A 13259-nucleotide genomic window follows, 5' to 3' on the forward strand; every position below is an offset into this window, starting at 1 on the left:
TGCGCTTTCCTGTGTTTTGGCTTTGGGCTTTGGGTTTGGGCTTAGTCTGTCTTCACGTTTTTTTGCTTTTTTTTTTGCTACTTGCACCATACTTGCCTACTGTTTGCACCCTTTGTTCATGTTAATTTTTATCAATAAATTCCAAGAAATTTACTATGTCATTTTACTATTTTTCTTGATAATTTTCAGTGGTATTTTACTTGGAAAAGTTGGTAAAAATTTTAGTGTTGTTTTGTCAAGGGTTTTTACTATTTTAAGTCATTTTTCTCGCATTTCTACCCGTTACTTCACTTGCATAATGTTCGTGTTCGTCATGTTTGATTTGCATACTATTCCATGTGAATTTTGCTACTGTTTGCTATGCATATGTCACTGTTTTGATGTGTTGAGTTTTATTCTTGCATCATGCGCATTATTCATCACATGTTTCCGGCTTATTTTCATCGTCACTTTACCGTCTTATGCCATACTTTTTTCTATTGCTTCATGCCATATTTTTTTTGTTACCATTCTCTACTAACATTTCCTTTCATGATGATCACTTCATAGCACCTCATTACCTTCACTATTGTCTCCGTTAGTTTAGTTTTCTTTTTTACAAATTGTAATTCATTCGGTGATGTAATATTTTACCATTGGTTTGTAGCTTGGCAAAGAGGCCATAGAATGTATTTAGGCAATATTGTAATATGGACTATGGACACTATGGCGCACCGACACGCACACACTCACCTTAGATGTATGCATAGGATTGTATGGTTAGATAAGCGCTTAGGTTTTAAACACTTAGAGAAAATCCATCTTTTTTCAAAAAAAAACAATTGAACTTCACTTCAAAAATTTTCACAATAAATATGAGGTCAACACTTCATTTTTTCCTTTCTTTCTTTTTTTCTTAAGAAAAATTCAATTCATCTTAATCATTTAGACTTTCTTTTTAATCACTAATCAAACCTCACTTTTTTTGCTAAATCTAATGCTCATGAAGCCTCCCAATCTCCTTCTTCAAAACCATTTTCAAACTTAAAATCAACCAACAAAAACAAAAACCATTTTTGAAAATGAACTACGATCGGTTTTGATCCCTTAAAACGGTACGTAGGCAATGAGTCAAAACTCATCCAAGCCGAAATAAAATCAAATTCTACTTCTTCTCACCCCCATTCTTAACTAATCACACCTTCCTTTTTTACAAATAAGCAATAAAACTAAAGCGTAGAAATAAACTTAGGAGAGCGGTTCTTATGGAATACCATAATCGCTCCGGGTGCCTAACACCTTCCCGTAGCGAAAACGACCCACGAATCCGGAAACTCAAGGGTTTTTCTCCTTTTACCCTTCCCAAGAAAAAAGAGAGATATCAACGGTCAAAAGGTTCAAGTCCAATTAATGGCTTGGCACCCAAAAACCATGATAACACCCAGGATATCAGATTCTCTCCCAGGAATTGACAATTTCCACTGGTTGATTTTCTTTCAATCCTGTCACCAGCATAATCAGCATCACAGAATCCAATCAACTTATAATCTAGAGATTTCCTATACAGGAGTCCAAGATTAGTTGTTCCTTTCAGATACCTGAAGATTCTCTTAACTGCAGTTAAATGAGATTCTCTAGGATCTGATTGAAATCTTGCACACAAGCATACACTGAATAAAATATCAGGTCTAGATGCAGTAAGGTATAATAGAGAACCAATCATACCTATGTATAGCTTCTGGTCTACTACTGTTCCAGTATCTTCTTTGCTTAAGGTGCAGGTTGGATGCATTGGAGTGTTCATCACTTTACAATCTTCTAGCTTGAACTTCTTCAGAAGCTCCTTTGTATATTTTGTTTGATGAACATATACTCCTTCTTTACTTTGGTTGATTTGAATTCCAAGAAAGAACTTCAATTCTCCCATCATACTCATTTCAAAATCATCCTGCATTAATTTAGAAAATTCTTTGCAAAAAGATGCATTAGTAGAACCAAATATTATATCATTTACATATATTTGCACATTCAAAATGTCTTTCTTAAGAGTCCTTCTGAAGAGCGTTGTGTCAACTTGTCCTCTTTCAAAATCATTTTTAATTAAGAAATTACTTAGTCTATCATACCAAGCTCTTGGAGCTTGTTTCAAGCCATATAGTGATTTCTTAAGTTTATAAACATGGTCAGGATGCTTAAGATCCTCAAACCCAGGAGGTTGTTTGACATATACTTCTTCTTCAATGACACCATTAAGAAAAGCACTTTTGACATCCATTTGATATAATATTATGCCATGATTAATTGCATAGGATAGAAGTAACATGATTGCTTCCAATCTTGCAACTGGAGCAAATGTTTCAGTATAATCAATGCCTTCTTGTTGACTGTAGCCTTGAGCAACAAGTCTGGCTTTGTTTCTGGTTACTTCTCCTTTTTCATTCAGCTTGTTTCTGAATACCCATTTTGTTCCAATAATGTTCTTCTGACAAGGTTTGGGTACCAGATCCCACACATCATTCCTTTGAAACTGATTTAGCTCTTCTTGCATAGCTAATATCCAACCATCATCTGAGAGAGCTTCTTCAACAGTTTTAGGCTCAATTATTGAAAGCAATCCTATTAAAGACTCTTCTTGTCTGAAATGTGATCTTGTTCTTCTAGGACTATCTTTGCTTCCAATGATTAGCTCCTCAGGATGTGAAGATTTGTGTTTGAATTTAGGTTGAATAACCTGCTGAGTGTTATCTTGAATATCCTCAGAAGCATTTTCATTATGTTCTACTGGACTAGGTTCTGCTTCTGAATTAGACTCAGCTTCTGGAGTGATTTCAGCTTCTGGACGAGATTCAACTTCTGAATGCTTTTCAGAATCAGAAGGTTGATCAGATTCTGATGCATCTTCAGAATCAGTTGTACCTGCATTACTTTCACTTTGCTCTGGAGTTTTACTTCCAGGCTCTCTATCATCAAATTTTACATGCGTAGATTCTTCAACACAATGTGTTTCTGAATTATACACTCTGTATGCCTTTGACCTTTCAGAGTAACCTAAAAAGATTCCTCTTTGAGCCTTGGCATCAAATTTCTTCAGATAGTCTTTAGTGTTCAAGATGTAACAAGTACATCCAAACTGATGAAAGTAAGAGATATTGGGTCTTCTTTCTTTAAAGAGTTCATATGCAGTTTTCTCCAACATAGGTCTGATATAGATCCTTTTTGAATGTAACATGAAGTATTAACTGCTTCTGCCCAAAAATGTTTAGCTAGATTGTTTTCATGGATCATGGTTCTGGCCATTTCTTGTAAGGTTCTGTTCTTTCTCTCTACAACCCCATTTTGTTGTGGAGTTCTAGGAGAAGAAAATTCATGGAGAATCCCATGTTTTTCACAAAAAAGTTCAAATGGCTCATTTTCAAATTCTCCACCATGATCACTTCTGACTTTCAAAATTTTCAATTCTTTTTCAGATTGTATTTGAGTGCAGAAGCTGCTAAACACTTCACAAGCATAATCTTTACTTTTAATGAATTTTACCCAAGTCCATCTGCTGTAATCATCAACAATGACTAATCCATATTTACTTCCATATAAAGATGCAGTGTTAACTGGACCAAAAAGATCAATATGGAGTAATTCTAAGGGTCTGAAGGTTGATACAATGTCTTTAGATTTGAAAGAGTTTTTCACAATTTTCCCTTTCTGACATGCACCACAAAGTGCATCTGAATGATAATCAATGTTAGGCAATCTTTTGACCAGTTGTAACTTGCTAATTTTAGAAATTAATCTCCAATTAGCATGTCCCAGCCTTTTGTGACATACCCATTTTTTATCATTCATTGGCAGAAGGCAAACTACCTTCTGATCAGCCAGATCAGAGAAATTTATTTTATAGACATTCTCAACTCTCTTTCCCTTGAATGTAATGGATTTGTCATCCTTGTTGACCAGTGTGCAGTTGGTCTTACTGAACATTACATCATACCCATTGTCACAAAATTGACTAATGCTCAATAGGTTATGCTTCAGACCATCTACAAGCCACACATTATTTATTGAGATGGAGGAATTACCAATAGTACCTGTACCAATGATTTTTCCAATCTGGTTGCCACCAAACTTCACTTCTCCTCCATCTTTCATTGTAAGGGTAAGGAACAAAGCTTTCTCTCCAGTCATGTGCCTTGAACATCCGCTGTCTAGGTACCATGACCTTTGTTTCTCTCTTGCCCTTAGGCACACCTGCATTTTTAACCAATTCAGATTTAGGTACCCATATCTTCATGGGTCCTTTTGGGTTAGTTCTGGAGGCTTTACTTTTCCTCCCTTGTACCTTAGGGTGAATGCTGAGAGGCTTCTGATCATTCAATACTTTAGGTTTGACACCTTTTCGTATTGTTTTCTCATAAGCAGTAACTGCTTTATTCTTTTGATCCTTTTGCTTTGGGATTTTAGATTCTAGCTTAATCAGACTCTGAGGAACAGGTTCTGATCTTTTCAGAATTTTAATCCTTTGACTCTTAGGATCAGATTTTGTCATAACCTTGGACTTGAGGTTTTCTGGCTTTGATGTGATCTTAGCCTGTGAACCAGAAGCTTCAGGTTCTGACTGAACAGCAGTTACAGCATTTGTACCTTCAGGCACAAAAGTGGATTTCAATCCATCCTTGATACAATCACAATAGCTCTTGAGACTGTATTCTTTGGATTTCTCCTCAGAATAGCCAATCCCTTTGCCATTGTTCTTGTATGTGCTGTAGATCATAGAAGCAACTTTGCTTCTGTCTATTCCAGCCATAATAAAATCATCCAAGGCAATCTCATGTTTATTGCCTGAACCTTTATCACATTTTTCTTGTAGCTTCTGACAAAGAATTTTGAGTCTATCTTCATATGTTGTTGATATGAGGTTAAACCCTTTTAGTTCTTCTTCAGAAGCTTTTAGCTCCAATAGAGTTGACTTTTGTTGTTTCATTAAATCAACATATTTTTCTTTTAAATCTGTCAACTCATTGGTTCTGTGCTCAAACAGTGATAAAAGTTCTTTTAGAGAATCCACAAGTTCTTGTCTAGGAATTTTGGAATATACCTCATTTTCATCTTCTGAATCTGATTCAGCTTCTGATACTGCTTCTGATGATACTGTTGCCACTAACCCCATGGCTGCTTTTGTATCATCTTCTGCTTCTTCTTTATCAGAACCAGATTCACTATCCAAATCTTCCCAGGTTGCCATCAAGCTCTTTTTGATTTGTTTTCGGAATTTATTGGAGCTGAAGCTTGATTTCTTTGATTTGCTTTTAGACTTCTCCTTCTGAAGATCAGGGCAATCAGCAATGAAATGACCAGGCTTCTTGCAGTTGAAGCACCCCTTCTGATCTTCTTTCTTTGAGTTCTTGTAGCCACCTCTCTTGCTCAAAAATTTCTTTTGCTTCCTTGCCAGATACTCAAGTTTGTTGGACAACATAGCCATCTTCACAGACTGATCTTCATCAGAATCTCCATCAGGTGATTCTTCTTCAGATTCACTAGCTTTATAGGCTTTAGAAGATTTTGAAGTCTTTCCTTTAGATGGTAAAGCAATGGATTTACTCTTCTTAGAGGATTCATGCTCATTTAAACTCATTTCATGCACTTTGAGTGAGCTAACAAGATCTTCAACACTTAAAGTGTTTAGATCCTTAGCTTCCTCAATAGCAGTTACTTTGGGTCTCCATCTCGAAGGTAAGCTTCTCAAAATCTTACTAACATGATCAGAAGCAACATAGCTTTTCTTCAGTATTTGCAATCCAGAAACTAAAGTTTGAAATCTTGAGTACATTTCTTCAATACTCTCATCATCCTTCATTCTGAATAGTTCATACTGATGAACTAGCATCAAAACTTTAGCCTCTTTCACCTTCTTGCTGCCTTCAAAGTTGGCACATAGTGATGCAAACATAGCCTTCGCAGTAGATTTGTCACTCATCTTCATATATTCAGTGCGAGGTATAGAAGCCACAATAATCCCTCTGATTTTGTGATGCTTCTTGTAAAGCTTCTTCTGAGCAGGAGTATGTATTTTTCTGTCTATAGCAGCTCCTTCTTCATCTAAATCCAGGTCATCAACTCCATCTTCCAATATATCCCATAGCTCTTCATCCAATCCCATGATAAAGCTATACATATTTGTTTTCCACCATGAAAACTCTTCTGGGTCTCCATTAAACTTTGGAGCTTTACCAGAGTCTGTTTTCTTGTCAGCCGTATCATAGTCATGTTTGACACTTGTGTATTTTATGGATGTAGTTGATTCTTCTCCTCCAGACATGTTTTTCTAAAGATCTTGAACTGTAACACGGTTAAGTGTTGTGATAACAGAGCAAGCTCTGATACCAATTGAAGGTGAGAAAAACACAAGAAGGGGGGGTTGAATTGTGTTTTCTTTATCTCTCTAAAAATTCTTCTTCTGATAAACCTTCAGAAGCAGACTGTGAGTGATTATGATGAAATGATCAGAATCAGATATGCAGCGGAAAGAACAGAGCAGAGAAAAGAAAGACAAAGACACAAGCAGTTATCCTGGTTCCTTCCACAACACGGAAGTAGTCCAGTCCCCCTTGCACTTCCAAGGAGATTTCACTATAATTACAAAGATTACAAATGCTCAATACTATCAAAGTATGAGACTTCACAAAACTGCTCAAGCACACACGCAAGAGTCTTCCAATGCTCAAGCACTAAGCAAGAGACTTTTAATGCTCAAGCACGCAGGCAAGAGACTTCTAATCAAACAAAAATACAGAGAATTGAGTTTGACTTGAACACTTGATATACAATCAGTGGTGTTCTCAATACAATACAATAAAGACTCTAGACTTTGAATTTCTAAGATGTATCAAATTAGTGCAGAAATTCAGTGTGCTTTGTAGAATCAATTTGACAGAGTTTTGGCGCTTTTGAACTTGTATATATCTATCTATTATCTTCAAGTCTTCACTCATTTATATAGAGGTGTGAAAGAGACGTTGAGATAATCAGCACGTCTAAAGAGTCGTTTGAAATCCTTTGATCATCCACCAGTAATCCTTTGCCTGATTTGGGTGTAGTCCTTTGAAGAATTAGCTCCAAATTCATTCCCATCTTAAAGGCACATATTCTGCAGGCATAGCTGTTGTCTTGTCTTGTAGCGTGGACAAAACAGAGTAGTGGAGGTAGTGGTTGTACACTTGTACTTTGTCAACTCTGTTAACGAAGGACAACTGCTCAGAGCTATCCAAATGACCGTTGATACCTCCCTTTCAATTCTTCGTTCTTCTTAGATAAGGTTGAAATGAGAAACAGCTACTTTGGATCTTCAGTTTGAATATATGGATTAAATGTAGCTTCTGGTGATGATATAGCTTCTGATGAAAAACTTTGCTTCTGATGACCTTCTGATGACGTCATCACTTCAGAAGCACTTTGAACTTCAGGAGCGGTTTTCTTCAGATGCTTGGAATTCTTTTTCTTTCCATTGTTCTTCCAGGACCTGTTGAAATTACTTGACTAGCCTTTGGTCCTGTACACTTGAACAATTATTAGTAATAACCAATTGACAATTTTTAATACCTTGTTATCATCAAAACTCAATAAGGTTCATTGTGAAACACATTTTGTTCCAACACTGGTTATATAAATATGAATTCAATATTTCATTAGAATTCTTTTATTTTCAAAATAATCATTTTCTCATTTTCTTTTCCTATTATCACAACAAACGTCGCCCATTAGGCGCATAATGCCGCAGTCAAACAAACGACCTCGCGTACAACCCTAATCTGTGTGTAGTGATCATGAAGAGCATCGTAGACCTCGTGTTCCTATAGGTGATCGCACGACGTCTTCTTCGACGAGATCCGATTTCAATGCCGCTGATATCAACATACCGGATGGTGATGTTTTTTTAAGAAACTATAGTATTTTTAATGCTTCACAAGAAAATCTCCAAAACATGGGTAGAGGAGGAAGTGGATCATCAGGTGGGAGATTGGGATCAAATTTGCCCCAATACTATGATGATTAGTTTGGACTATTCTCTGTGATGTGGTGATCTTGGGAAATAGGCATTGGTTTTTCTTGTTTTGTAGACTGGTTGGTTGGTTTTTATTTTGCTGATGTTAGAACTTTTAGCTTTAGCTTCATATGTTATTCGGTTTTTTGTCTCAGCAGTGCAGAAACAGGGAGCACCTAAGGACTGTTTGTGTGTGCTTCCCTTGTTATTTTGCTTTAGTTTTTTGGTGATGTAGCTGCTGTTAAAACTTTGTATTTCTTTACTTTGCTAGAGTTGGTAGTTCTTATACCTTCCTATGCTGATGAAGAATTGTTGATCCAACAAAAAAATAATTATTTCTTTAATTTATTTGTCTAATTAATTTTATTTCATTAGGAAGTGCTCTAAAAAAAGAGTGGAAATTTAATCTATCTTTTTAATTAATTTTTGAAATAAAAAAAAAAGTATTACTGGCGGATTTATCATTTAATATTAATTGGAAGCAAAATTACTGGCGGAATAAAACGGCCAGTATTACTTAATTACATTTCCTATATTACGTTATTGGCAGATTTTTTCGTCAGTACTTACTGGCAGATTATTCCACCAGTAATTACTGAAGGAAAAATCTCTCAAAAATCTCTCAGTATTGCTTCCTCAAATCATTCCCAACACTAGTGAGGGAATATTGCGTCAGTAACATTACTGACGCCAGTATTACTGAGGGACACCAATCCCTCAGTAATATCTATTACTAACAGATTTTGTGCATTATTGAGGGTTTATTTCCGCCAGTAATAAGCAAATTTCTTGTAGTGAATGACCTTACGACATCATTTGGTTTTCCTATATACTCATTTTGTTTCAAAATAAGCAAAAATTGATAAATAAAAGTTAATGTATTTATTTCAAAATTTATATCAAATACAACAATTTATATTGACTCATTTTTAATTACATTTTAGGACGAACGGAATATATGACACCACCGCATCTTTTATAATATACCATAGCCTTAGAAATAAAACTATCTTTTTATTAACTCTAATGTCTCGTCAATCGTTTTTTCCATTATCATTTCTACTTTTAACAACTTATACTTAGCCCCTGTTTGGTTTCCCGGTGGACTGTCCAAAATGTGCGTCTCATCATATACGCAGTGTGTTTCACATGTTTGGGTCGCACTTAGCCGACCCACGTTTAAGGTGAAGCTGGTATCCGTAGCTTTTCAATTTGGACAAATCGATTCTCTTTTCCATAACATGGGTATTGGCTGTTTTGCCCTTCTAATTGTCATTAAAGGGCCCCCTTTCCACAACAGCATGCATGTTTCTTGATTGTGTGATTTGTAGGTTATAAACTTCAATTTCAATTTGATGAGAGAACATTATGGAAAGAGAGATGAAATAATTGAAAATTAGTGCCGTAAAATTGGATAATCCATTAAAATTGGTTGCAATTCAATTGTGTTGTGTATAAAGGAAACAGAGCTGTAACTGTATGTGGTGTACACAAAGCAGCAAGAGGGGATGGTGGATTGTGTGGTTAATGCTGCGGTGGCTGCATATGACTCGAGTAGTGACGATGAGGTGATTGTGGACACTGGAACAAATAAGACTCTTCAATGTCAATTTGTAATATGTTAAGAAAATCTACAAATAAATGTTGAGCCCCATTTTAGTAATTTACACGCCCAAAATCAATTTTGATTCAAACTATCCAAACAACATATTTTATATAAATTACTTTTGTTAGGGAGGTATCCAAACATAAATCAATTTTTGCTCAACTCACTTCTAACTAAAATCAATTCTACAAAATCAATTCAATCAAAATCAATTTTAGTCACCGCATAACCAAACACACACTTAATCTCTTGCGTGTCTATTGAGAAATTTATGCCTAAAACTTGATAATATTCTTTAAAGGAAAGAAAATGTTAATGTCGTTCAATAGTTTGGTTTCTCTTGAAACTGGTAGGTTGGAATGGAGAGTTAAGGTCAAGGTCAGGGTTACAAGGAAGTGGAATGTTGAGAGCAGTTTTTTCCGTGGCAAGGTTAATACCATTGAACTGATACTTCTTGACATTGATGTGAGTTTATACAACATACAACAATTTTTTTTTTATTTTTTTGTTGGTTGTGTTTATTACCATCTTTTTTTTATCTTATGTTAAGGTTTTTCCTCTTTTGATTCTATTGTGTTTGTAGGGTAACAAGATACTTGACACCATTCCCTCCTAGTGTGTTGATCGCTTAGGTCCTTTGTTTGTTGAACATTCAATTTAGGTCATCACTATGAGTGGTTCAGTGGTTACTGGAAACAAAAACAAGATAACATTCCGTTTAAATACAAGTGTTATTTTAGTTGATAGCTTCCTTATTCACCATTGAACAAAAACTAGGGGGGAAAAGTGCACTTTAGCAAAAGGAGAAAAAAAATGAAATAGGATCGCCTTTTTTTTTGTTTTAGCATATTTTGTTATTTTTCATTTATCAAGGTTTTATGGATGGATTTTTAGGATATGTTATTGTGGAGGGTGTTAAAAACATCACAAGGCTGTTGTTTAATCCTTCAGTTATTGAATATGTTCAGTTTAAGAATAGGTTTGTTTGATATTTTGCAAGGTTTTTCTTCTCTGTGTGTTCCTTATTATTTGGATAAGGTTTTATATTTGATAGTTATTTAATGTTAATTGTATTCCACATGTAGGTCTTCTCTAGTGACCATCTTTGCGTGTGTGTTAATCAAAATCCAATGAGAGTTGCGATTGCTGATCAACTTGAGTTCAATCGTATCTATCATTCAAAGACGATTTTCGAGCTGGTGAAATCATCGGAGACTGGACTTTCTATTGTCTGTGCTAGAATCGTTGGGTGTTTTCAAGTTGACCAATGGTGGTATCCATTGTGTGATTGTAGCAATTGCATAAAGTAAAGAGCTGAAGGAAGGACACCTGAACATAGCGTTTCATGTATCTAATAGGGTGAACAAAAAAGGTTACCTTGAAATCATGGACTAGAATATTGATGAAAATAATAGGTTGATGGAAAGGGACGACGAGATTGAAAATCTTAAGCCCTATATTATCTATGGGTCGGTGAAGTGAAAGAAATTTTATGTAGTGTGTGGTATATATGGGGGATTGTATGTCTTGTTTGTCCAATGTGTGTTGTTGTTGTGAATAATTGTTTGTAAGTGTGTCTTTGGTGTTCATGTGTGAATTAAGAAGGATTAAGAATTTCCTTTGTAACTCTTTACCCACTTACCTAATGAATAAACTAAGAGATATATTTACATGTTATATCTCTCAATTTCTTTTCCTTTATTCCAGTTTCATTTATTTAATCACCAACAAGGATGATCAATGCTTAATCTCTAACTATGAATGAACATATTAATAAAAAATTTATAAGACATGGCGGTTAAGAAGTTATGAGTGGGGTTGTTCATAGATGAATGCGGATGGTAAAGGATCAAGTTAATAATATTCAACAATTGGAAAATATAACACATCCACATGCATATACAATGGGGCAAAAGGGTCACTATCAAAATTTTACAAAAGAATTATTCAAAATACTTTGCAGATTATAGCTTATATACTAAAGGATTTAGTGCTAGCATCACTCTCTTTTCAACACTCACTTTTTTATTGGCTTAAATCAAGATGAGTCTCACATTTTGAAAATCGATTCAACTTAAAGTGATGGGTCATATATTGATTACATCCAATAAAAAATGAGTGTTAAAGAGAGTGTTCAAAAGAGAGTGTCCATATTATTTCTCATATAACGGATGTGCGAGTAATTCAAATACCTCTCGAATAATCAACTTTGGGTGTGTCTATTCTATGTCATGTCATGAATTTAGTATAATGTAACAAAAAAAGTCAGTTGCATGTGCCATATGTAATTTTTGAAGAACTTTTTGGGTTATGTGACTTTGAAGTTTTTGGTCGTGCATGCTAACTTATTTCTGGGATGATTAATGCGAATAATATGTCGTACATATTAACATTATTCAAATTTTAATTCAACCTTTCAAACAAAATTAACCTATCTTTGATTTCGTGGTCTGCCAAACGACAACACACTCTATCTCGGTCCAATGCACAAGCCGAGTACCGTGGAGTAGCTAATGCAATATCTGAGTCTTGTTGGATCGGATACTTACTCTTAAAACTACATTGCCCATTTACAACAGCTACTCTGGTCTATTGTGATTATTGTGATAACATTAGTGCAATATATGTATATGGTAATCCAGTTAAACATCAACGCAGAATTGAATGGAAAGGAAAGACCTATTATTCTTATGCTGCTCAAATCTCGATGAATGATATCAGCGTCTTCATCATATTATATTTAAGAAACTGGACATCTTTTGGACGAGCATGTTCCTCTCATTATCAATAATTATGTTCTCTCTATAGTTCTCTTTCTCCCATATTGCAAGTTTGCAACACTATCAAAACACACAAAGATAGCAAATGTTAGTTTTAACACACAATACTATATCTTTATGATTAATGAAGAGTTGGATTTTAGCCAAAAGTATACAATCTACAAGATTTTCTATATAAAGAGAATAGTGCACCCCCACTCCTGTGAACTTGAATGAGCTTACAACTTGCAATATACAAATTTTTCAATTAATGAAGAGGCATTTTATTGTTTTAACTCAGAGTGTGGAGATATAGTGTTGAACGTTAGCAAGACAAAGATAGAATGTATTTATTGTAGCACACTTTGTAAACTTTTTTCTATCTTGTGCTTTGACAGATTTGTATTAATATCATTTCTCTTCAACCTTTTATTTTGAAAAAAAGAAGATCCAAAACATCGAATAATAACAACTCAGCTCTTCATGAGGTTTCATGCTAAACAACATATTAAATTGGTATTTAGAATTCATTAAATAAAATAGAAAAATGCTAATGCTCTTACATCACTTGGTAAGAAAGTTTAAAATAAAAACTTTATCTTAAAAATGATATAGAACCCGTTTGTTATAGCTTTTTTTTAAAAAAAAAATTATTTTTTTAACAAGATAATCACTTTTAAGAGTATTGCATGCGTTTGTTACAACTTTTTAAACAAGTCAGAATCTAAAAAAAATCTAAAAACAGCTTCAAATGAGAAGCTTTCAAGAGCAGCTTCTTAAAAAATAATTTTTTTTTAGAGGAGAGAGAAAATATGATTTAAGATTGAACTAATTTTGGAACAAATAAAATCCCTTGTATATAGTTGTATCCAAACAAATTAAA

At 34.6% G+C, this 13259-nt stretch overlaps 1 protein-coding gene across 2 annotated transcripts; it reads left to right on the forward strand.

Annotated features, from left to right (window-relative positions):
* Nucleotides 1-8613: 8613 nt before the first annotated feature.
* On the forward strand, nucleotides 8614-11294 carry LOC112421036 (uncharacterized). 2 transcript variants are annotated; one of them, XM_024780992.2, is made up of 2 exons: nucleotides 8614-10082; nucleotides 10703-11294. In XM_024780992.2, exons 1-2 carry the CDS (start codon nucleotides 9927-9929, stop codon nucleotides 10925-10927), a joined length of 381 nt encoding a protein of 126 aa, XP_024636760.1. In that variant the 5' UTR covers nucleotides 8614-9926; the 3' UTR covers nucleotides 10928-11294. The 2 variants fall into 2 exon arrangements, 1 of the variants encoding a protein (XP_024636760.1); XR_005645617.1 differs by lacking the exon at nucleotides 8614-10082 and adding an exon at nucleotides 10106-10596.
* The last annotated feature ends 1965 nt before the right edge of the window (nucleotides 11295-13259 follow it).

The sequence above is a fragment of the Medicago truncatula genome, chromosome 4, assembly GCF_003473485.1.
Source record: "Medicago truncatula cultivar Jemalong A17 chromosome 4, MtrunA17r5.0-ANR, whole genome shotgun sequence".
NCBI lineage: Eukaryota > Viridiplantae > Streptophyta > Magnoliopsida > Fabales > Fabaceae > Medicago > Medicago truncatula.

What these genes read in the sequence shown, in the direction of transcription:
- LOC112421036 (XM_024780992.2), top strand. Translation starts at nt 9,927, where the DNA reads ATGTTAATGTCGTTCAATAGTTTGGTTTCTCTTGAAACTGGTAGGTTG. An exon ending in TGATACTTCTTGACATTGAT is followed by an intron (nt 10,083 to 10,702) that starts GTGAGTTTATAC and finishes TTCCACATGTAG; the next exon opens with GTCTTCTCTAGTGACCATCT.